The following is a 22,432-nucleotide window of genomic DNA, read 5'->3' on the forward strand; positions in this document are numbered from 1 at the left end:
TCTCAAAGCAGAGAGCTAAGTGGAAAGCTCAGTTGACACGAGTAGGTATTGTGCCCACGCGCGAGCCTTTGCGTTCACACCTTCACCCACAGCGATGACTGGAAATATCCAGAGTTCAAGCCCCCTCCCTGGTCCCAGAGCCCTTGTTAGGCACAGCCCCCCCTTTGCTGCGGTCCCAGAGCAGCAGAAATCCTATGGACCGGCGCGTCAAGGATTTGGGGGGAAGTTTGGGTTGGAGATTTTGAGGGGGAGGCTGCTTCCTCCACGTGTCCCCCTAGAACCATGCAGCCCAGCAGCGTTGGGTCCAGGCTTCTTCAGAAAACATACAGAAAATGATCAAATCCCACCCATCTTTATGGAGCACCTCCTTTAGGGAGAAAAAAACAGAAAAAAAACCATCAGAAAGGCTGGCTTTAACTAGAAACATTCTTTTTTTATTAGTTTCCACCTTAACAAAGAGCATTAGATAAAAGTACTCTAATTAAAGAATGCCCTTTAGTTTTGCCAAATGAATACTGATGAAACACAAGGGCATAACTTGAGCTTCAATTAAATAAACACCAAAACTTCTTATCTTCATCCATCTAGCATTATGTAGACTAGAAGCCCATCTGGGGCCGAATTCTTCTGGTCACTTTGATGTTTGTTGTGGTCTCTGTTTATACTTAAAGAGGTTTAATTATTCATATTCATGTTCTACCTGCAAAGTTTTGAACTCCTTGCAGTTCAGAGTACTTTAGTACAACCACCACCTCCTTAATAGGGTCACATCTGTACTCACCTCAAGCTCTGTCCTTCCCAGGGAAGAGCTTAGAGCTCAGGGTCTACCAATAACCCATCTTGGTGCAGTTAATGGCAAGGAAAAACGAACGGTCTGCAGGAAGCATGGAAGTGGTGGCACATGGGGCTGCTCCAAAGCATTGGGTTGTGTCACCTGGGAAGATAAAATCACCTGAAATACATTTTACTCTTAGCTGAGTGAGACACCAATAGAACTTGGGTGCTTCTGCAGCCAGAGAGCCACCAATCGCACGTGCGGCAGCATCAGCGCGAGAGAGACAAAACCAACCCGCGCAACAGGGAGAGAGCCTCCAGAGACTAATTATCGCCTAACGTACTGCAACGTTTTTCATCTTCAAAGCACATTAAAACCATTACCTAATTAATTTTTACAACAGCCCTGTATGCTCGGGTACCTTAAACATAAATTCTGTTTACAGATACAAAAAGCCAAGGCTGATGCAATTTGTGCAAGGAGTCAGCATCTGAGGTGGGGATGGGCACTGTTTATTGCAAGCAGCAAGCACCAGAAACTTCTTCTACTTACACACTTCTGAGCAAAACCCTTTAAAAGACAAAGACAGCAATTTTACGTCTTCAACTGGAATAAAGATCTAAGCAACTACACCCAGATAATGGCACCGACTGCAACAAAGCTGCCTGAATGGCTGCACAAAGGTTTGGTAGGTACAGACAATCTGATTTTCTTTATGGAAGCTGGACTCTGCTTTAAATGCTGAGGCTTCCATGGTGTCTGCAGCGGAGGTCTTTCCATCAGCATCATCCATCAACACCAAATAAACCTGCCAGCTTGCAAAACAACTCAGCACAGGGAGCAGCAGTAACGTTTGCACGCTTACTTGAAAGCCTGGGATGTTTCTTCAATGCAACTGTGCTGTCGTTGATGTAGTTGAAAGAGTTGTTCCTTAAACTGAGTTATGTGAATTAGATAAAAGGGAAAATAATATCGCGTTCAGGAAAAGTAAGTCTGAGCTGAAATTCTCTTAAAAAAACATTAATGAGGAGATGCTTGGAGTTCAGCAGGGTGATGTGACAGTCCCAGTTCAGCAGACCCCGAGTGGCTGCTGGTGATACGGGCTGGGACTCCCATAGTGACGGCAGATGTTGTCCTTCAGCCCCAGCATCGTGCCTCTGTGCCAGTGGCTGGTCTGTCCTCTCTTTCCAGGGAGCCAGCACCTATGCAGATGACTCTACCAGGTTTGTCCTGGCTCCTCAGCTTCCCCTTCGCATGCTGTTTCTGCTCCGCATATGCAAGTAAGCAGAGTTTGGGTCTGGAATATACAATTCAAAACTTCAAAGAAAACTTGAAGATTTGAACTCTGTATTTTGCTGGTGCTTATGCAGTCTCCAGTCTGTTTTCTGTACCTAAATGACCGGCAGCTCATGCCAAAGCAGTGGCATTTTTTTTCCAGTTCTCCTGACTTTGGGCTGCTGGACTCATATTGCACTGAGAGCTCAGAAGCCACAGCGGCACATGCAGAACGATGCTTCTTTCCTTCCACTTTCTTTTTGAAGGATCTCCCTACAGAAATGTTCCTTCGAAAAAGAAAGTTGTGCGCAGGGTCTTACCTAAGGAATTCTGTGAACAGGATATTATGGAAATGCCAGTTCATGCACTAATCTATCACGTTTCAGAAAGGAAACATGAAGTAAACTGCGCTTCCTTTCTTTAAGTAGGTAGTGACTCAGCCTTTAATGTAAAATGAAAAAGAAAAACAAAGAAAAAGCATTAAAATTGCAAAGAACCAAATTCCTTGGTAGCATCCCTGCTCGTGCTGCCGGTGAAAGGGCTGTGGAAAAAGCAGACAGAGCAGAAGGGAGATGTTTATATCAGAGCAGGCTCCATTTCTTGCAATCAGATATGGGCAGTTCTGCCCATCCCTTCTTGTGCCGGCTTGAAAAGGAAGAACAAGTTCGGTATTGAGATAACAAATAAATGGCCAGAACTGGAACATTATTCTTGAATTTCAGTTGGGTGGATGTGGCCCTCCTGTCCCCTGGGGCTTTGATGCAGCAGCTGGGAAGCGTGCGCCTGCTCTGATTGCCCCTCACATTCAGCAGAGAGTTTGCAAAAAGCTCAGGAATGCTGGAATGATTTTGTCCAGCGATGCAGAAGCTTCAGGTAAGGTAAGCAGCTGCTCTTTCACTGTTTCTCTTTTTATCAAAGCTTTGCAGAACCCTTGGAGAACTGGAGGCCCGCCACATAAATTGCTCAGATTGAAATACAGATAAAACCAAATTATTTTACAGTTTCCTTTGGATTTACCATCTGCTTATAAACCGACTCAAGGCCTGCTCCTGGCCCATTTCTTGTTACTGTTTATATCCATTTTTCTCATGCAAACAGCTGGCTCAGGCACTGTCTGTGCCTCTTCTCTGTTGCAGATGCTCTCCTGACCTTGGGCACATTGTTGTCGCAGGGGAGACTGAGCAACCACAACCTAAGGGCTACTTAACGCCGGCAGCCCTTGGCACGCTCTTTCTCCTGCATCTAAGAATACTTTTGCTTTCCAGAAAGCAGAAGTAAAAAAAAGTAACAGCATTTATACCGTAAATCATAGATGTTCTGATACGCAGTCAGAGGGCACAGATGTTCTCACCCGGCATAGGGCTCCTCCTGCATCCAAATCAGTGGCTCCAAGTCCTCCGAGGTCATGATTCTGTTTGAAGCTGAGCATCAAGTTTTCTGCCTGCCTTCTCGCTGCTGAGGGTCTGCATTGAAGAACTGCTCTCTCCTTTCTTCAAGGGAACGTTACTACAGACTGTGCCAGGCAGAACCAAATTACAGGTGACAAAATGAGTTGCCTGTTGTGTCTCACTTCTATTTGGAAATAGCATTTCCCGAGTGCTCAGCACATCAGCTGGACACAGGCAGGGAGAACAAAACACAGTAATGTGCTTGTGCCTTGCATGATGGTGAGTTTTGTTCGGCTGTGAGGCAGCACGGGGCAGCATTAGGAGCATCAGGGGTGCCCCACACAACACAGACCAAGCAGGATCCGCTGCTGCTTCCCAACTCACTTTGCCTTCTGTGGTTTCATATGGGTCAAAAGAAAATAAAGCTGTCAATAAAGCAGGTTATCTGGATTTTTTTTTTTTAGGTTTAAATTAGGAGACAAGTTGCCACCCACATTCTCAGAAATCAGGCAGCTTGTCTGTAAGCCATTATTCCACCCTCTGGACCAGAGGCAATGGCTTACAAGAACATAGAACAAGCTTTAAAGAGGAGACACGCTCCATATTTACTGCAAATGATGCGTTTGCATCGATAAACCAGCATATAAGCACAAGGACAATGTATTTGCATCATCTAACGTTACAGCCCAGATCCTCTGCCAGGGAAGCCCTTCAACCGTAATTCAGAGTAGAGTCTTGCCTCTCTCTGTGGGCTGAGATTAAAATAAACTGCATAAAACCCAACTTCCTTCAGTGTTAACTGCTCAAAGGCTACAGCTGCACCCAGCTGAGAAGGGTGCTCTGCCACCGCCAAAGCCACGAGGCTCTGCCACCAAACACCTCCCTGATATCCAGAAGCAGGGCATGATTAGCAAGCACAGACCGACACCAATAGCAACTCATACCGGTGTAAAAAGGGTTAAATCCCTGTTGAGAACGGCAGCATCTTGCACCCTCTAAACGGCTACACAAAATACAAGTTCTTTAGGAGTCCGATTCACTCCTAGCACACAAGACACCAATTTTACTCTGTGCCCTTATCCACCTTCTATGACACCATTCGAACTGGCTCAAAATAAAAATGTCATAAAAGAAATTTCAATCTTGGCCTAAGAGTTGGCACAAAGAGTTTCAGCCCAGAATAGACTTTCACGAGAAGTTAGAAACCTCCGGAAAAAAAAAAGGTTTCTAACTGAAGCATCAACAGACACTCAACTACCGCAGTGCCAGGTGTTCAAGGATGCATTGAATGCAATGCGTATAGAATACTGTAATTACAGCCACGTGGGTACACACACATATTCTGGTCATGAATGACACCTTATGTTTGTAGAAAAAAGAACCAAAATGCCTATTTTAAATCAGCAGAGTTTGGAAGGGGCAAACGTGCCCCATGGCTGATGCGAAAGTAGCAGAAAACGGGTATTTCTCATCAGCACTGCTGTCGTGCATGGCAGCATCCCTGGATCCAGTGCCTGCCAAACAATTGCTGACCACCAGCTGTGTTCCCTTCCCAGTGAATTTTGCTGTACAGATTATGAAATATAATTTCTCGTTGTAAAAAAAAAAAGCACCACACTGGCTGACTTTGTATTACAGCGTACTCCAGATATACATGTCATTTAAAGAAAATGATGCTTCCTGCTGCCAGCCCAATAAAAATATCTCTTCAGACAGAGGCTGCTACCTGTCCTTATTTAGCACTGCTTTTCTCAAAAGCTCACTTTTGGAGCTGCTCGACCTCATTCAACTGTGTTCAAGAACATTTTTTGCAGTGGATGTCTCTCTGGCTGCCAGTAAAACATCAGTTCTGCCCTGAATATCTGGGTTTCTCCTCCTTGCCTTGCACGCTCTGCACCAGGAGTTTCCAGGTGATCTCCTCCCAAACCCCAGTCTGGCTGGGGCACCATGTAGCGTTGCATCCATGCCCTTAAAATCATCAGGTACCCATATCTAAAGCAGGTTTTTTGCTGACAGAGCCACTGTGCAGAGGTGTAGACCCCTGCAAGGCAACACAGGGCTATGGACACCTTCAGTGCCCAAGGATTCCCCCCACGATGCTGATGTTTACCCTGAGCCAGCCAAATTTCTATCATAGAATAGTTTGGGTTGGAAGACACCTTAAAGATCATCTAGTTCAAACTCCTCTGCCATGGGAAGGGACACGTTCTGCTAGATCAGGCTACTCAAGGCCCTAAAGTGTTAAACAGGAGGGCAAAAGACTACTGCAGGCTTGTGACAAACTCTGCAGATGTATTCACAAAGAAAACCAGCTCCAGCAATGAACTCCAGTCGATATTACCCCGGGAGGGAGCTACATAAATCGTAGAATCATAGAATAGTTCGGGTTGGAAGGGACCTTAAAGATCATCCAATTCCAACCCCCTGCCATAAGCAGGGACACATCCCACTGGAGATCCACATCTACATCTACATCCACGTCATCCACATCCACGTCATCCACATCCACGTCATCCACATCCACGTCATCCACATCCACGTCATCCACATCCACGTCATCCACATCCACGTCATCCACATCTAGTCAAGGCTTAATAAACCATCTCGACAAAAGCACTCACATGGTAGTGGTTGCACACATCGAATGATAAAGACCATTCCTAACCCGGAGAGCTTACAGGCTGCGAGGAGCCTGCCTGTGGGAAGCCCTCGGACCCCCCCTGATGCTCAGCCCCCACGTGGGACCTGTACCCCCACTTTTCGTGCTGCTGCAAAAAGCTCTCACGCAGGAGCATGGGCAGTCACAAGTCTGCATCCAAAGGGGAATCCAGAGCAACAAGCCATTTACAGCTGAACCTTTAAACGTGTTGTTGAATGAGGCTGCAAATCATTTTGCTGCAAAAAAAATAATAAAAAAAAAATTGGCAGAACGAGGGAGTCAGGGAAAAACAGTGAGAAACAGAGTCCAAAGTACAGAGCAGTGCCACAAGGTGAAAAAAAAAACCACACCACCTACGTAAGCCAGGGAGTGAGGGACATGGAGCAGGTGACTTGCAGGGACTGCCACCCGCCAGGCCAAAGGTTGTGCCTACATCTACACTGAGCCAACAGTAATCCAGCTGCTGTCACCAAGCTGTGCTGCGGGGCTGGTGGTTCCTGCGTCTGGCTCATCTTTCTTCTGCATCTACACGCGAGAAGGATGGAGAATCACTCCCTAAATAGGGACTACCTGAGTGGCTGTTATTTAAAGCAGCTTAAAGGCACCCTGATTTTAAAAGGAACCTTGAAAGGGTCATCCAATGGTCTTAAATGTCGTTCCAAATGATTATATGAATTAAAATGCTCTTGGCTCTCAGGGCAGTGGGTGTGGTGGGTTACTTAGCCTCACGAAAGGGCTCAGGTAGTGGAGGATGCACAGTATTTAGATAAATCTGCATTTGTTTTATTGCTCCTGTCCAATCCGTATTGCTGGGCGTTCAGATGATGCCTGGTAAGCTACCTGCAAATGTTACCACTACAGAGACTAAAGGTGATGGATATGACCCCCAAAAGATATTTAACCATTCAGCTACCCCGGCAGAACTGAGCAGTTGCGAGGCGATGAACACGGAGCCTGCAGCACAGCATCACGCTGGGGATGTACATGGGGGAGAGGACCCAGAACCAGCTCTGCAAACCCAGCGAAGTACAAAAAGTTTGGGACTGAAGACTGAACTAAGTGCTCATGAGATGCCTGGAGGATGCATTTTGGTTCATTACTTACCCAAAGCAAACAGAGAGCCTGTTATATGTGTATATATTTGCATGAAGTACAGGTAGGAGGAAACCCAAACAGTGAAAGAACAAGCAGTATTTGCAGCATCAAAACTTACACCAGCAAAGGAAAAAGCAGACACAATGCTTATCTCTGCCTTTACCACAGATGAACGGGACCCCTGATGAGGACTTTCTGCATGCAGGGCATGTCTCAAGCATGGACACCTGTGTACAGCAACACAGTAAAAAAGTCACCACACAAAATATATCTGGTAAAATTTAAGGCTTATTTACAAGAGGCCAAGAGCCTGACTGCAGGTCTGAGAAGGACAGACATGAAATGTAAGACATGCCGTATAAAAATCCGTTTTCCCCCAGCAAATGATTTTCAGAGGTATAAGGCTGGTTTAGCACATGCGTGCATTAACTGCGTATTTGTTTAAAGAACTGAAAAACATTATCTGGCTCTTACACATCATGGCTCTCCACATCCACCTCTGTCCCTCTTCTTTACATCAACAGACACGAGCATCACTCTTGGCCCTCCTGGAAGAGTGTGCTCAACCCATTAGTATTACCTAGCCAGGTTTACGGCTCTATTATTACAGTCTATTACAATTTCCTTATTACGTAGGTTACTGAGTTGAAAGTAGTTTTTATTTATTGGCCTCTACCACTTTTATAAGCTGCATGTACTTCTTGGGTCATTTCTCCTCTCCAAATTCCCCAGCTACTTGGCTAAAGACACAAAGAGAGACCTTACCAACTGTCCCACCCTCTGCGCACCAGGGCAGCACAGTTTGTTTAACTTCTGCTAACTGCAATGTCCTCCTGGGCTTTTCATCCACCTACTTAAGACCCAAGCTGGAAAAACGTGCTAGGAATTAACGGCTGCACGAGAAAATGCTTGAGGAGGAGATGGAGGAAATTCAGACAAAAGGTAAGACATGGTTAACCTCTCAAGGACTGTGTTTGGCTTTAAACGCTCATAGCCTGCGACTCCCTTTAAACCAGGGAACAAAGGAATGCAGGATATCGCTCAGCCCCATTCATGCTGGTGAAGAGCAGATGGTCTCTGCTCCCATAGCAGCTCATGCTCAGGACAGCTCATTGTTTCTCACCTCCTCTCTTGTCAAGCCTTATTCTCCTCTTCAGCCTCTGCACCCCACTGTTTGCTTGGCTTTTCCTCAAGCTCCTTCCCCAGACATCCCCTCAGGAGCATCCCTTTTTCCAGTTAGTCCTTCTTGTCCTGGAGAACTTCCTATGGTTTCTTCATCTTTTGTAGCAAAGCACCGTGCCTTGTCTGTCTGCCCCGAGAGCCTTTAGTATGCTTATTCCTACTGTTTTTCATTTTCAGCTTGGTACCGTGAGACCACTGCACTCCAGGAGCGTTACGGGAATGGCTCGCATCCGCTGGCCCATGTGCAATCACCTCTGCTGCCCTGCGGTGGCCGATCATTCCTTGAGCTAAAAAATGATAGGAAATTTCAAGGGATGCTGTCCAGGGGATAGGATAACACTTGATAAATATCTGGCTTTTTGCCTCCAAAAGCCATCAATACAATCCCTCCATGACAGACCAAGCCAAGTCCTTGCTACACTTTCCCCACAATACCCTTCCTTCTCCACAGTTCCCATTCCCATGAAGGGAAGCGAGGGCTGGAAGCAGCAGAATCCAACAAAAACGCAAACCGGAACCAAAGGAAACTGCAATAGCCTCTGGGTCCTTCTGCAGAGGTCCCGTTGGAGCCCGTCCCATCTCCTGCTCTGTGGAAATTGGCTCACCAAGCTCCTCTGCTCTGCTCAATTTCATTTGCAAAGCGTATTGTTTTTGGGAGATCCCACTTCCCAGGCACCATGACTTTTGTCTGTCCCCGCACGGGGTTGTCATCCAAAATACACAACGACTTCAGAGCAATAGCTACGGCACCTTCACACTGTATGACACACTGGGAAAACCGCGATGTGAGCCCAAAAAACCTGGTGTTCAAGGAGGTACACAGAGGTACCAAAGGTATTCTGGACACTAGTTTTGCTTCTGTTTCACACCATCTACGCTTAAAACAGTTATAAACCACACACGACCAGCATCTGAATTTGCTAAACAATTCTTCACAAAGGGGTACGAACCAGGGGAAAATACATTCCTCCCCATCAGATATAAGAAATTGAAATAAATAAACCCTGACAACGGTCCTGCAAGAGGGAAGCAGGATTACTTTGACTCCTCCTGCTCCACTGTTGTTTGTGGACGGAGTGCTGGGATTAATTTTTGGCCTCTAGATTATCCACAAGTGATCGTTTGCGCAAACGCTGAAACCGAAGCCTCTAATTGTATTTTTACTGGACAAACCTGCCACATGACACGGCTCGCCTTCCAAGCGCCCTGATCAAAGTGAGCGCTGGAAATGAAGTCGTGTCTAAAGCAAATACATTTTTTGATGCAGATCTCCTGTTTACCAATGCGGAGAGGAGATTTTTTTTTTAGTAATGCCCTGAAACCACAGTACATTTGTGCAGTTTCTCTACAGCAAATTTCTTTCTTAGCAATGAAGTAGCAAACTGGAAGGAGGAATAAACAAACCATAACATGTAGAGAATTCAAATGTCTACATCGAGAGAGCAAACACTGGAGAAAATGTTGTGGCCAGACACATAGATCCCATCTTGTCGTTCAGCCTTAGGGATTCCCCTTGCAGTTAAGTCCCTTCCCTCTGAGCTGCTCCTTCCCCAGGCACTTTGCGATACTGCTGTATTTCATACCCACCCATAACTCGATATTTTAGTTCCTGAAAAAACGTTGCACAGGGATGCATCCAGCACAGCACCACTTATTGACACCAAAGGATTAAAGCAACATTCCTAGAGATTTTATTTATAGGCATTGGGAGACAGAGGAGGCACCTGCCTGGTTCCTCCGAGCATCACCCCACAGCCTTTAGGTACATAACCATTCAAGAAGAGAGATTTCAGCTCTGCTTTAGCCTCTGTTCTCATGAAGTAACTGCTGCACAGCAAATCAAAGTGTTTTACTGTGAACAAAACCAGCAACTGAAGCTGTGTTTAAAAACAATCACTTAAGTCCTAAGAAGACAAATAGCCTTTTCTGCAGCTCGGAAGTGCAGCTGACTGGAAAAGGAGATGGTCTGAACAGCAGAGATGGGGACCTGAGGCTCTTACTGGACAGAAGGAAGGGGATACCTACCTAAGGCAAGGGAGATCTGGTCATGTTGTCTGCAGAATTTAGACTTTAAAAGTAAAAAGATCTGCCAAGGGACAACTAAATTCCAAGCTTAAAGGCTGGCACTGTGCTGGAGCAATTGCAAACAGTAAAGATCATGAAGTCTTTTAGTACTACTTGACTCAAAGCTGATGGTGACCTGTTCATGGCACCGCGATGCGCTGTCTATGGAAGGCCATTCATACCTCCTTTGGGTCACCCACTGACATCCGTAGTTGGCTGCAGCCTTCCCAGCCCTGGGGCAGCCCCCAAACCTGGGGCAGCATTGCCGTACATCCCCACCTCCCCAGCCGCATCGCCTGGTCCCGCTGCAGCCTGCCGAGACTCGCCCACCAGCTGAGCTTCACAGTCCCTCCAGCCCCACACACACAAACTGCTATGCAGCACATGACAGACGGACAAGCCTTTGCAGGTCTCAGGCTCAGCCTAAAACAAATAAAGACGGGAGAAAATTTCCCTCAGCATTAGCAGGGCGCTGTACGAGGGTGCCCTGATTCCGAGGGAGGCAGCGGTGCAGCGGGATCCCAGATCCCTGCACCCCTTTGGGCTGGGGGAACAAGGAAGAGATCAAAACCCAATTAATATTTACATCCTACTGTTTGCTGGGTGCTAGCAGCATGACACAGGTTTTGCTTGGCTGTCCCAGCTTGGGACAGGGATGGGGACATCTCAGAGCACCGAATGGCGCTTGGGGCACAGCAAGGGACATGGCCAGTGCTCGGGGAAGCCACAGAGAAAAAGCTCTCTATCCTCTATATGAAAAAAATGCCTTAAATCAACTAGGTTTTGTTCTCACCTGATGGATGCTTTTCCAATGGTCATCCAGGAATTTCATGGAAAACAAAAGCAGCATTCCTCAGTTTTCCCCTCCACGCAAGTCCGTCTACCGAAGGTTGATCACTTTGAGGGAAGTGATTCTGTCCCTCTATTCCTCTCTTGTGAGACCTCATCTGGAATCCTGTGTCCAGTTCTGGAATCCTCAACGTAAGAAGGAGATGGAGCTGTTGGAACGGGTCCAGAGGAGGCTACAAAGATGATCTGAGGGCTGGAGCACCTTCCATACAAGGACAGGCTGAGAGAGTTGGGGTTGTTCAGCCTGGAGAAGAGAAGGCTCAGAGGAGATCTTGTAGCGACCTTCCAGCACCTGAAGGGGCTACAGGAAAGCTGGAGAGGGGCTGTTCACAAAGGCTTGTGGGGATAGGATGAGGGGGAATGGGTATAAACTGGAGAGGGACAGATTTAGACTGGACATAAGGAAGAATTTCTTCTCCATGAGAGTGGTGGGACACTGGCCCAGGGAAGCTGTGGCTGCCCCATCCCTGGAGGTGTTCCAGGCCAGGTTGGGCAGCCTGAGCCAGTGGGATGTCCCTGTCCATGGCAGGAAGGGTGGAACTGGATGGGCTTTAAGGTCCCTTCCAACCCAAACTATTCTATGATTTATTAGAGAGATTAAAAGCAAAGTAAAAGCCATTGCCTCACTGCACATCTTCATTGAGATCACTACAGCAATCCTCGAAGGCTGCCCGCGCCACTGCTAATTGAGCTTATAGCTACTGAATTGTAACACTGCCATTTGTAATGTGTTAGTTAAGGGTTTGTCAGCGTTTCCATCGTAAACCTTTCATTTGGGGGATTTATTGCTTAGCTATAAGGATTTGCTCTAGCTGCAAGTTTGGCAGGAAGGACCACGCAGAGCAGCATATTTCCCTCACCCCAAACAATCCCTCCGAACATTAGAATGTTACACAAACGGGTCCCTAATTGAGGGTTTGAGCCTCCTTCAGACTTCAGCCCTTGCAGCTAAAAATGGCAAAATCCTGAGCAACGCCAGCCTAGAGTGAGCTCAGCCGCTGGGAAACGGAGCAGCACGAGGGTGCGGTGTCAAACATCAGCTGCAACACACAATTTCCAGCCCAAGGGATAATGACACTAGAAATGGCAGCACTACTTACAATCCCAGATGTGCTCTCCATGCAACCTTTTAAATGGATTTTATACCGTTGGCAGCAGTATTTCACTGGGGTGTGAACAAGCATCCTTGCCACTAATTTAGCCGTACATTTTAGAGTGTGTGTTTCTTAGTGCTTAGCTCTTTTTTCTTTTTCCTCCCATTATGCCCATAATGAAACATATGTTTAATGCAAAGCACTGCTTTAGGAAGGCCAAGCTTTTCTTTTCCTGAAGGGCTTTTCCCAAAGTGGGGTTCCCACATACAGAAAGGGGTACCCATCTACCACACCCCAGCACACAGCTGTGTTTCCAATCCAGACAGCATCTTCACCTCAGGGGGACGTCACCGCATTGTGTTCCCCCAACTCTTCATGTTGGAAACCTCTGCAAGTCCACCGAGGCTGAGGTGCTCACCTCGGAAAACACTCCATTTCAGACTTGGGATAAACTCGCTTTATCTGCTCTGCCTGCAAGGGAGAAGAAAAATAGATTAAGAAATTGTTAATGTTACATAAGGTGGCTAAAAGCCATGGTTAAGCCACCACGGAGCTACGCAGAATGCATAATGCCCCTAGCATCGTACGAGCACAAAAGGAAGACGTTCCTTTCCAATGGATACTTAAGCTCTAAAGCCAATGGAGAGAAAATGGAGCACGTGTTTTTTTCCCCTCTTTCTGCTGCACTTTTCCACCCCGATCTCTCTCATTTTTCACTGCGGTGAACCAAGACTCTGTGATGGCCTTTTGCATGCCTGGAGGAGGGTGACTGGTGGTGGAGGTGCTGCGTGCACCTGCAGCTCAGCAGTCCCAGAGGGACCCCAGTGCAGAGGGAGCATTGGGGCTGGTTGCATCAAGACATCCATGGCCACCACTTCTGTGCCCTCACATTGCCCCAGACATGGCCATATGATCACCTCCAGCCATAATCTGAGACCCAGAACCTTTTCCTGGTGCCCAAAGAGCCTCAGGATCCTGCTGGGGAAGTGCCTGCACTGGGCAGGTACCACCTTCCTCCCACAGCTGGCAGTGGGAGGACTTCCAGCAGCCACTGCATCGGCCTCTCATGCTGGGAGGGACACAGGCAGGGGGACAGGCAGGGAGGGAGGGAGGCAGAGGGGCAGGCAGGGATGGAGGGAGGCAGAGGAGCAGGAAGGAAGGGAGGCAGGGAGGAAGCGGTGCAGGCAGGGAGGGATGCAGGCAGGAAGGAAGGGATGCAGAGGTGCAGGCAGGGAGGGAGGCTGAGGCGTGCAGGCAAAGGGGTGCAGGCACGAGGGATGCAGGCAGGCAGGGAGGGAAGGAGGGAGGCAGACGGGCAGGGAGGAAGGGAGGGAGGGAGGGAGGCAGAGGTGCAGGCAGGAAGGAAGGGATGCAAAGGTGTAGACAGGGAGGGAGGAGGGGTGCAGGCAGGAAGGGATGCAGGCAAGCAGGGAGGAAGGGATGCAGGCAGGAAGGAAGGGATGCAAAGGTGCAGGCAGGGAGGGAAGAAGGAGGAGGAGTGCAGAGAGGGAGGGATGCAGGCAGGCAGGGAAGGAGGGAGGCAGGGAGGGAGGGGTGCAGGCAGGAAGGAAGGGATGCAGAGGGATACAGGCAGGCAGGAAGGAAGGAAGGGATACAGAGGGATACAGGCAGGAAGGAAGGGATGCAGAGGCGCAGGCAGGGAGGGAGGCCGAGGGGTGCAGGCAGGGAGGGGTGCAGGCAGAGGTGCAGAGGGATGCACGCAGGGAGGGAAGCAGAGGGACACAGGCAACAACCCGCTCCCTCTTATCCACAGCAGCTCGCTGGAACACCCCCCCACCGACCCCCTCCCCCTCCCGCCGCATGCGCAGCCGCCCCTGCGCGCTCTTTGCGCTGCCCGCGCAGCGCCGCCCCCTGCAGGAAGGGGCGGGCGGGCGGACTACAGCGCCCATGGATCCGCGCGGCTCCGCGCCTGCGCACTGCGCGCCCTCCCTCCCCCCCCCCCCCCCCCCCCCCAGCTCCAAGTTTGGAGCTGTGAGCTGCCAGCCCTGGCCCATCATGTAGGTGCAGCAGAGCCTTCCCTACCATTGCAACCACGGGGGTTGGCGGAGGAGGGGGGGGGGGGAAGGAATCCCCCCCTTTGCTCTGCAAGCTGCCCTGCAAAGTGTGCAATTGCACGGCTCCCCCGGCCCCCCCCCCCGCCCCCCCCCCCCCCCCCGTCCCCAGCTGCAAGGAGAGCTGCTGCAGCAAGTCAGGAAAAACTCCAGTTGCATGAAGATTGAGCGCTTGCAGTTTGCATCTTGGTTGCAAAACTAAGCTCCAGAGGAGAGGCAAAGGCAAAGTCTTTTGTGCTTTCCCCTCCCCCATCAAAGCAAAGGGGAAAATGTCTCAGTCGAGAGGTAAGGCTCCTGCTTCTCTTCGGTGGCAAATATGCAAAAAAGGCGTGCGTGCATTTTTGGGAGTGCATGCATGTATGCATGCATGCATGCATATCTCTCTCTAATTTATTATTTATTTTATTGATTGGTTTATTTATTTATTTTCGGGATGCAGCGGCATTGGTGAAGTTTGAGGCTTTCCGTGGCTTCTCAGTTGCATTTCCTGTTTGGAGGGTGCCTGTGTGCAGCCACACTCACTCACACACACACACACACACATATATCCTGCTGGCCCTGCAGCTCTGCAGCGATTTTACTGAGATTTTGCTGCCGGGATTACCGAGCTCTTTGTTTTTTTTAGTTTGGTTTTTTTTTTTTTTGCAATTTTTTTAATGCCTTTTGCACAGTCAGGACGGATTAAAAAAAAAAGGGGGTGTTGGAAAGGAGATGCATTTGCTCCTGTCTGCATGCATGCATGCATGCAAAAAAAAAATGGGAGCACGGTGCATGCGAATTGCAGCTCGTTTCCAGCGCAGAATGAAATGAAACTTTTAAAAGAAGCCCGTGGAGGAGATGAAAGGTGAAACTCGAGTGGAGTTAGCAGGAATTAAATATATACCTATGTTTCCATGGGAAAGTATTGTTCTTGTGCCAGGACTGAGATCATTTTCCACCGATTCTTCCCCCCCCACCCCCCTCCCGCCCCTCCACCCTCTGCCTTCTCCTTTAATATTCGGTAACTTTTGGTCGGAGGCAGCAGTGGGGTTTGGAAGAGCGGATCGCACAGAGTATGCAGAAGGGAAGCTTTATTTAGCACTGAGGAGCTCGGGATGGAGCGGGAGGGGCGTCCTTTGGGTAGGGGACAGCAGGGATTTGTTGTGTCAGGTTTGGGCAAGGTTTGATCTTTGCTTTTTTTTTTTCCAACTTGCTGCTTATTCCGGAGTGGTTCTGCCTTCTGTCCTGCCAAGGAGAGGAGTGGTGGTGGTGGTGGTGGTGGTGGGAGGAGGTGGAGAATTGACTATTGCAAAAATGCTGTGGGAATGCAACAGTCCCTGCAAGACCAAAGGCGGAGATGTTGAAGGAGGAGTTGCTCTCTGGCCATTCATTGTGCAAATAGATGCACAGATGTCAGCGCCTGCCCGCACAGATGCAGCTTTGGGGGCTGCTTTTAAATGTTTGGCTTGGATTTTTCCAGCTGCATCTCCTTGCATTTTGCAGCCCTTGCATGGATTGGGATGTTTGGGGAGGGGAGACAATGCCTTACAGTTCCCAAACTGGAACTGGGTTTTTTTTTGGTTGTTGTTTGTTGGGTTTTTTTTTACCTTCAAGAGAAATCTGTGAAGTCCATGGCCTTCCACCGTGAACCTTGCTGGGAGGACATAGGAAGGAGGTGCTTTCACAGCTCTTGCCACACAGTTTTCCTTTGTAAGAAAAATGTAAAGTTGTTGTATAATTTATTCCTAATTTGGGTTTGCTGCAGTCATCTTTTCCAGCCAAGCAGAGAATTGTAAAAGTTTCCAATAGAAAGAGCCAAGGAAGTTTGATAATGCAGAATTGAACCAAGCGATACCCACAGTACACTGCCACTGGCAGGATGGTCCTGGCGAGACCCTTGGAAGGGATCAATCGCTTCCTGGGGGTCCCCGGAAAGTTTGGGGCTGGGAAAGGTTGGCAATGCGGAGCTGGTGATGGGCAGGGAGCTGTGCTGGTGGCCCTGCAGCCCACCCTCCCCAGGTCTTGTCTGTCCTCAGTACCAGGAAAATGGGAAAGAACGAGTAGCCAACCCACAAAACATGATCTCAATGAATGGCATCATTCTTGAATCCGTTTTCTGTCCATCTCGCCCTCTGCAATACGAGTGTCTTTAAGTTTGAATTCCTCGCACAGATAACTTTTCCAAGTTCAGCTGTTCAGGCTGAGGTTTTGTTCAGGAAGGGGTTTCAGCTCCAGGGTTTGCACCAGAGGTATGGTTCTTCAGGATGAATTAAGGGAGGCATAATCTGCATTTCAGGATCAGCTTTCATGTGTTGCACAGGAGGTTCCTCCTCAGCTTTCTAAAATACTGCCCAGAGCTTCAGCCAGCTGCTGAGCTGTGGAACCCGCTCCCTCCTTTGAATCATTTCCAAAGTTGTGCTGAGAATTTGCCAGAGATTAACTTTTTTTTTTTAATGCTGCTTGTCAGGGAGAAAGTAATCGGGAGGGTTGTTCTTTGCTAAGGCTTATTCCCTGCAAGGAATCTCACCTAGCGAAGAGGGCAGAACTGCTCCTCAGCCCCTGCCTGTGTCGTGTGAAGAAGCAGAGGTGATGCGCTTTCTGCACAACTGCAGCACGTGTTGTGGAAGATAAAACTCACCCTGGAATTTAGAAATCAACAGTTTCTTTCTGGCCTTTTCCGTAGTAGAAACCAGCAGATGCTGTCAGCGTGGTGCTTGTGGTACTCGGCCACGGTACCTGTGCCAAGGGGCTTCCCAAGACGCTGCGGTCAACAAAATGCACATCAAGCCAGAAAGACACCTCTGGGTGGGAACGGCTGCATTTCACCCCCTGCTCATTTCGACCTTCATTCTCTCTTTTAAGCTGCAAAAGGTTTTTTTTTCAGTTGGATGGAATAATCCATAGAAAACACCATTTCCCCAAGCAGCCCCCTTCTCACCTTCAGAGGAGAGTCTTCTCTGGACAATTGGAACTTGATATTGGTGGTGGTTCAGAGGAAGTTGAGTTGTTGCCCAAATGTGGCACATTTGGCTGTTGTGACTAATAGGATATTACTGTGGAAGAGGGAAAAAAAAAATGCACGAATCTATTTTAATTACTAGCTAAACACAGTTTGAGGCTATAAATCTGAACTCTGGTGACAGCAGATACATTCAAGAGTCTTCCAGATTCATTGTAATGGGAGAATTATTCACTTAGAAAGCCCACATCAGAGAAGCAACCTGCAAAGATGCAAATTTCTCCATTGAAGTAAGAAAAGGGAAGGGGGAGCAGTTCCCATTAGAGCGCTAATTCATAAATAGTGCATTGAAGTGAGGTACATTTAACTGCTAAATACTGCTGCCCATTGATCTCGTTCCTAATTCTTAAACATTGAGGTTTTTTTTAAAAAAACAATTTTTTTGTGTGTTTTTATCCCCGAAAGGGATACTGAGATGATGAGCCATGTTCCATGTGATGCTGGCTGAATGTGTACCCTGTGGACTTTGACCAAAGGCCCTGCACCTATTCAAAATACAATATGTTGTGTAAAATTCTCTTTTCCAGCTAAAAGTCTCCATGGAACAGATGTAAAACGTAAATTGTAGATTTTTTTTTTTTAAAGAAAAAAAAAGAAAACCACCCTAGGTAGGTGGCAGGTTTTTGCTGGTATAAAATTAACCTGTAAGCAGCGCAAGGCTCCTGTTGGTTGTGCAATGTGCAGTTTGCTTCGTCAGCACCACCTCAGCTTCTTGCCATTAACGCACTCCCATGGCATAGGCACTTGGCAAGGACGGGCTTTGCCAGAGCACGGTCGGCGAGGTGCAAGCCTAGCAAAGCCTAACCTAGCAGCAAACACAGCCAATTCCAGCGCCAGTCGTTGATTTAGTTTTGATTTTACTTCTTTTTTTCTCTTTTTTTAAGGCTATGCCCCATCCCCAAATGTGTTCACAGGTTGGATGAGGCTTTGAGCAATTTGATCCAGTGGAAGGTGTGCCTGCGCATGGCAGGGGGGTTGGAAGGTCCTTTCTGGCTCGAATCATTCTGTGATGCCGCACTGGATTGCTATTCCACCCCATTGCATGTGCTGACTGCTGTGCTATCGTATGTTTGAGCTGGAGGTGCCTGTGCACCTGCTTTGGGTTAAGAGGGGTCAAACGTTTATAAGGAGGTTTAAAAGTTTCATGCAATGCAATGCAACGCTGCAGGAATTAACCAGCATGGGGAGAAAAGAAAACCAGCGAGTTAGGATAGAAAGTATGAAGGTAGAAATGATGTCTGACATAAACCAAATCACAGCTGAGCAAGAGGAAGACACACGGTCGAGCCCCTCCAGTCGCTGTGGTTTTCTCACTGCTCCCTCTTCGTTGCACTGAGGGGCATTTCCATGCAGGGCTGCGTTGCTTCTGCTGCAGCTCTGGGGGTGCAAAAACCTGAGTGCATCTGCAGGGTGTCCTGTCCCCATGTCCCTACACAGCAGGACAGGAAGATACAGGCATTTAAAAGCGCAAACTACAGAAGTAATTATAGCAATAAAAGCGATAAGTTGCAGGGGAAAGGAGCAAAGAGCTGTTTGCTCCTTCCAGCTGAAAAAAAATTTAGGTTTCTCACTGCTGCAGTAAGCGTTGCTCGCTTGTTACTCTAGTCACCCCGAAAAATGGAGCTTCCTTTGGGGTGAATTCCCTCCCATGACACATGCACAAGCTGCTAAGGTGAAGCAAATGATACTCAATTAATTAACCGCAGGAGTAATTTAGAGATGAGACATGTTTCTCCAAGAGTATTGGCATTAATGGAACACAATTACCTTCAAAGTCACCGTGCAGATTTGCAAATTCTGTGTACAGTGCTTGCAAATACACGGGATGACTAAAAAATTGCTTTTTTTTTTCTCCAAATAATACATTTGATGTCGCTTGTCCATTTGCTTTTGCTAAAAAGAGTCATAATAACACCTGTAGAAGCCTTTCAGGATAGGATTTAAAACCACCACATCTGAAACAAGCTCCATTTCCCTTTTTAAGTTGGAAAAAGAAAAGTCGCATGGGATATTTGATAGCACAGGAGTGGGGATACAGCTCCCCTTGATGAAGATGCTTAGAGGACCGTAGTGTCTGTTACCTTGATGGTGGGGCATGGTGATGATTCCCAGCCCTTCCCCATGGGCCTCCCTGCTTTCACCCCATGAACTTGCATTTCTAATGCTCATCCTGCCCGCGGATCTCCTCCCATTCCAGTTCCAAAGGCAAAGCTCTGCGTCTCTGCTCCCATCTCACGGGGAGCTAAATCACCCGTGGGCAGTGTGCGCTCGGCAGATCCCGGCTTCTAAATGTTGATGGGTGGGACGAGTCATTCTGGATAAGGGAAGGGATAGAAACCAGAGCACGCAGGTGGCCCTTCCTGCACTCACTCACATTTTGGGAGCAATGGGTGCATTCTACAAGTTGGCAGCGTGGCCACCAGCAGCAGCATTATATAAAACGTTGAGTCAGTCTCCGGTGGCCGGATAAGTTGCAGGACTGTTCTTTTAATTTTAGACCTGGGCAGAGCTATAATTAAAAAAAAAAAAAAGTTTCATTACCTGTAGAGTTACTTAGCTGCCTTCCTTAGGGCCTGTCTGGGAATAGTTTTAAGAGATTAGCGTTATCAGCTGGAGTAATGTTAGCAGGAAAGCAGATCTGGGACCCTGGAGCTGTGCCACCTAAGATATTATGCTCTGTGGTGGTGGAGTGGTGAAGGCCATTCAGTGCAATTTCCATATCTACTCATTATGCAAAAGGTTTGTGGGTTTTGTTTTTTTTTTTGCTTTTGTCTTCCAAATCCAATATTCTGCATGTTGACAAATGTGACTGGAAAAGCATCTTCATCTCGGTAATCCTGGCGCAGTAAAAAGCGGTTCGGAGAAGGGAAGCCTGACTCTCTTGCTTGTAGGGCTTTGTTTTTTCTCAAAGCCAAAAGGAACGCTATCCTTCTTCTCAGGCTACAAATTCCAAACACCCAGTTGATGTTTCAGAGGGTTCATCCCACCATGGAAGTCTCTGGGGTGCTAAAGCACTTCTGAGTCATCTTTGCTTTGGAGATGTTGTGAACAGATGTTGAACGTCCTTTATGGGAGCTCCAAGAAGGCAGTTGTGGTTTTGCTGGTGCTGGCAAAACTTTGGTTGAACATTGCTCTGGATTTGCACCTATAGTCAAGTAAGAGCCTGAATTTGTATTGGCATGGTCAGAGCAGCATCCGACTGCGTCAGGAGAGCGAGGGCTTTGGGGTAGGAGCTGCTCGGGCTGCTTCCCCCGCCACAGTTGCTGTAGGAGCGATGGCCATGGCTTGTTAGGCTGCTGCAAAAAGCTGAGTGCAGTGAAGCCCAAGGCGCGTTGTGCAAACAGCCGGAGGGAGCAGCCTCTGCAGCCAAGAATTTCATATTTGTAAGAAAGATTGCAGCGAGAGAAAGCTTTTCTTCCCCCCCCCTCACCCCACCCCCCCAGCCAGTTTGATCAGGGAAACTTCATCGAGCAAAGCTGATCCAGTTTCTTGCTGTTGCTGTTTTGTTAGCCTACTTAGCTTGCAATTTTATAATCGAGGCTAGATTTTCCTAGCCTGCACTCAAGCAGATCAAAAATCATTAGAAGAATTGAAGCCCAAGCAGCATCCACTTTTACTGCATGCTGCTGAAACCAGTGGGAGAAAAAAACAACCCAGCAGAAGTTGCAGATGAGATGCCAAAGATAAGGCAGCAATAGAAAATAAGTACAGGAGTCAACACTTCACTGTGTCTGCAGTAAGAGGCCTTTAATGAAGGCTGAATCAGCATCAACTTAGTAGCTGCTTTTGAAGGAGAATCTTTTTCTAAACAAAAATATGTAATTGCACTCAATGAAACAATGCTTATCAGTGCCAAATGGCCTCAGAGCATCATCTCCCTGTCTCTGGAAGGCGCAGGCAACATGGTTTTGTGCTTGTTTTCATCCTGCAGTGGGGGCTGATCCTGAAGTTCCTCCTTTGTGCTTTTTACAGCAGGGCTTATTTAACACTCGAGCAACAAGTTATGTTATAGAAAGTACAGCTTCACTCCATATTAATGTTTATTGCTTCTCCAATAGTTCAAGGTGAGATCTAGAAAATGACTCAAAATAGTCTTTTGTTGTTCTGACAGCTCTAAAATAATGGAACTCGCCATCTGGCAAAGACAAAACCAGTACCGGCATTAAAAAGGTAGAAAAGCTTTAAAGGAGAAACCCAGTACTGATCACTGGGTGTCTTTTCCTGGACTTGTTTCATGCTGTCTGCTCTCATCAGCTCCCAGCATCTCCCACCTCATACACGGGAGCCCCAGTAGGAGCCCGCTAGAGTTGCATGCTTACACAAGTACGTGCACGTAGGAGGCAAAGCGTTCACTTAACAGGGCACATGAGATGAGAAGGTCCTTTTGGCACCAGCTCTGCATGGAGGGTTTGTGCAGTGCCCTTGGCACCAGCTCCTTGTTCTCCAGTGCTGGCAACTGGCACCCATTTAGAGGCACACTTCCCAGCTCACATTTCAACACAGCCCTTTTTTTCCTAAGGCTGCTTTCATTGCCTACAATTAGGGTCTCCAATGCTGCAAAAGTATGAAGAAATAAAACTCAAACTTGGCTTTGAAAGGACTGGAACTGATTTTTTTTTCTTTCAAATAGCTGATGCTGTGGCCTCTTAAAAAGGAACTGTCAGCCTGTGATCATAGCATTTATGCCTGTTAATGCCTAGGGATCAAAGCACAGATATATGACATTGTGGTTTCACTCCAAGAGTGAAACACCTGTAGGACCTGAGAACAGCTGTCCCCCTTCTTCCAGTTAGATGCATCATGAAGGAAAAGACAGGGACTTCACACACTTGTCGAAATGCCAAAACCCCTTTGGGCAAAGCTACATCTTAAGTAGATTTGTTTAAGCACTGAGCCTCAGCACTTAGCAAAAATGCCTCAGCAGGAGCCTAAACCACAGCACAGGGCTCTTGGCAGCGCAGATGAGTCCCTGAAAGTGCAG

General features: G+C 47.7%; 1 protein-coding gene and 1 long non-coding RNA gene across 4 annotated transcripts in view; one reads left to right on the forward strand and one right to left on the reverse strand.

The window, feature by feature from the left end:
- Positions 1-434: 434 nt before the first annotated feature.
- On the reverse strand, positions 435-13,628 carry LOC128853958 (uncharacterized). 3 transcript variants are annotated; one of them, XR_008452814.1, is made up of 4 exons: positions 13,299-13,628; positions 12,800-12,852; positions 11,232-11,531; positions 435-934 (listed from the first exon to the last, which is right to left on the reverse strand). It is a non-coding gene; the product is annotated as an uncharacterized LOC128853958 (long non-coding RNA). The 3 variants fall into 3 exon arrangements; XR_008452813.1 differs by having other exon boundaries at positions 12,800-13,628; XR_008452815.1 differs by lacking the exon at positions 435-934 and adding an exon at positions 6,851-8,661 and having other exon boundaries at positions 12,800-13,628.
- Positions 13,629-14,563: 935 nt separating this feature from the next.
- MAP2K6 (mitogen-activated protein kinase kinase 6) overlaps positions 14,564-22,432 on the forward strand; it is a 54,303-nt gene continuing 46,434 nt past the window's right edge. Inside the window, exon 1 of the mRNA XM_054083427.1 lies at positions 14,564-14,738. Coding sequence (XP_053939402.1) covers positions 14,723-14,738 — 16 coding nt within the window. The 5' untranslated portion in view covers positions 14,564-14,722. The remainder of the gene's footprint in view (positions 14,739-22,432) is intronic.

This window comes from Cuculus canorus, chromosome 18 (assembly GCF_017976375.1).
Source record: "Cuculus canorus isolate bCucCan1 chromosome 18, bCucCan1.pri, whole genome shotgun sequence".
Taxonomy (NCBI): domain Eukaryota; kingdom Metazoa; phylum Chordata; class Aves; order Cuculiformes; family Cuculidae; genus Cuculus; species Cuculus canorus.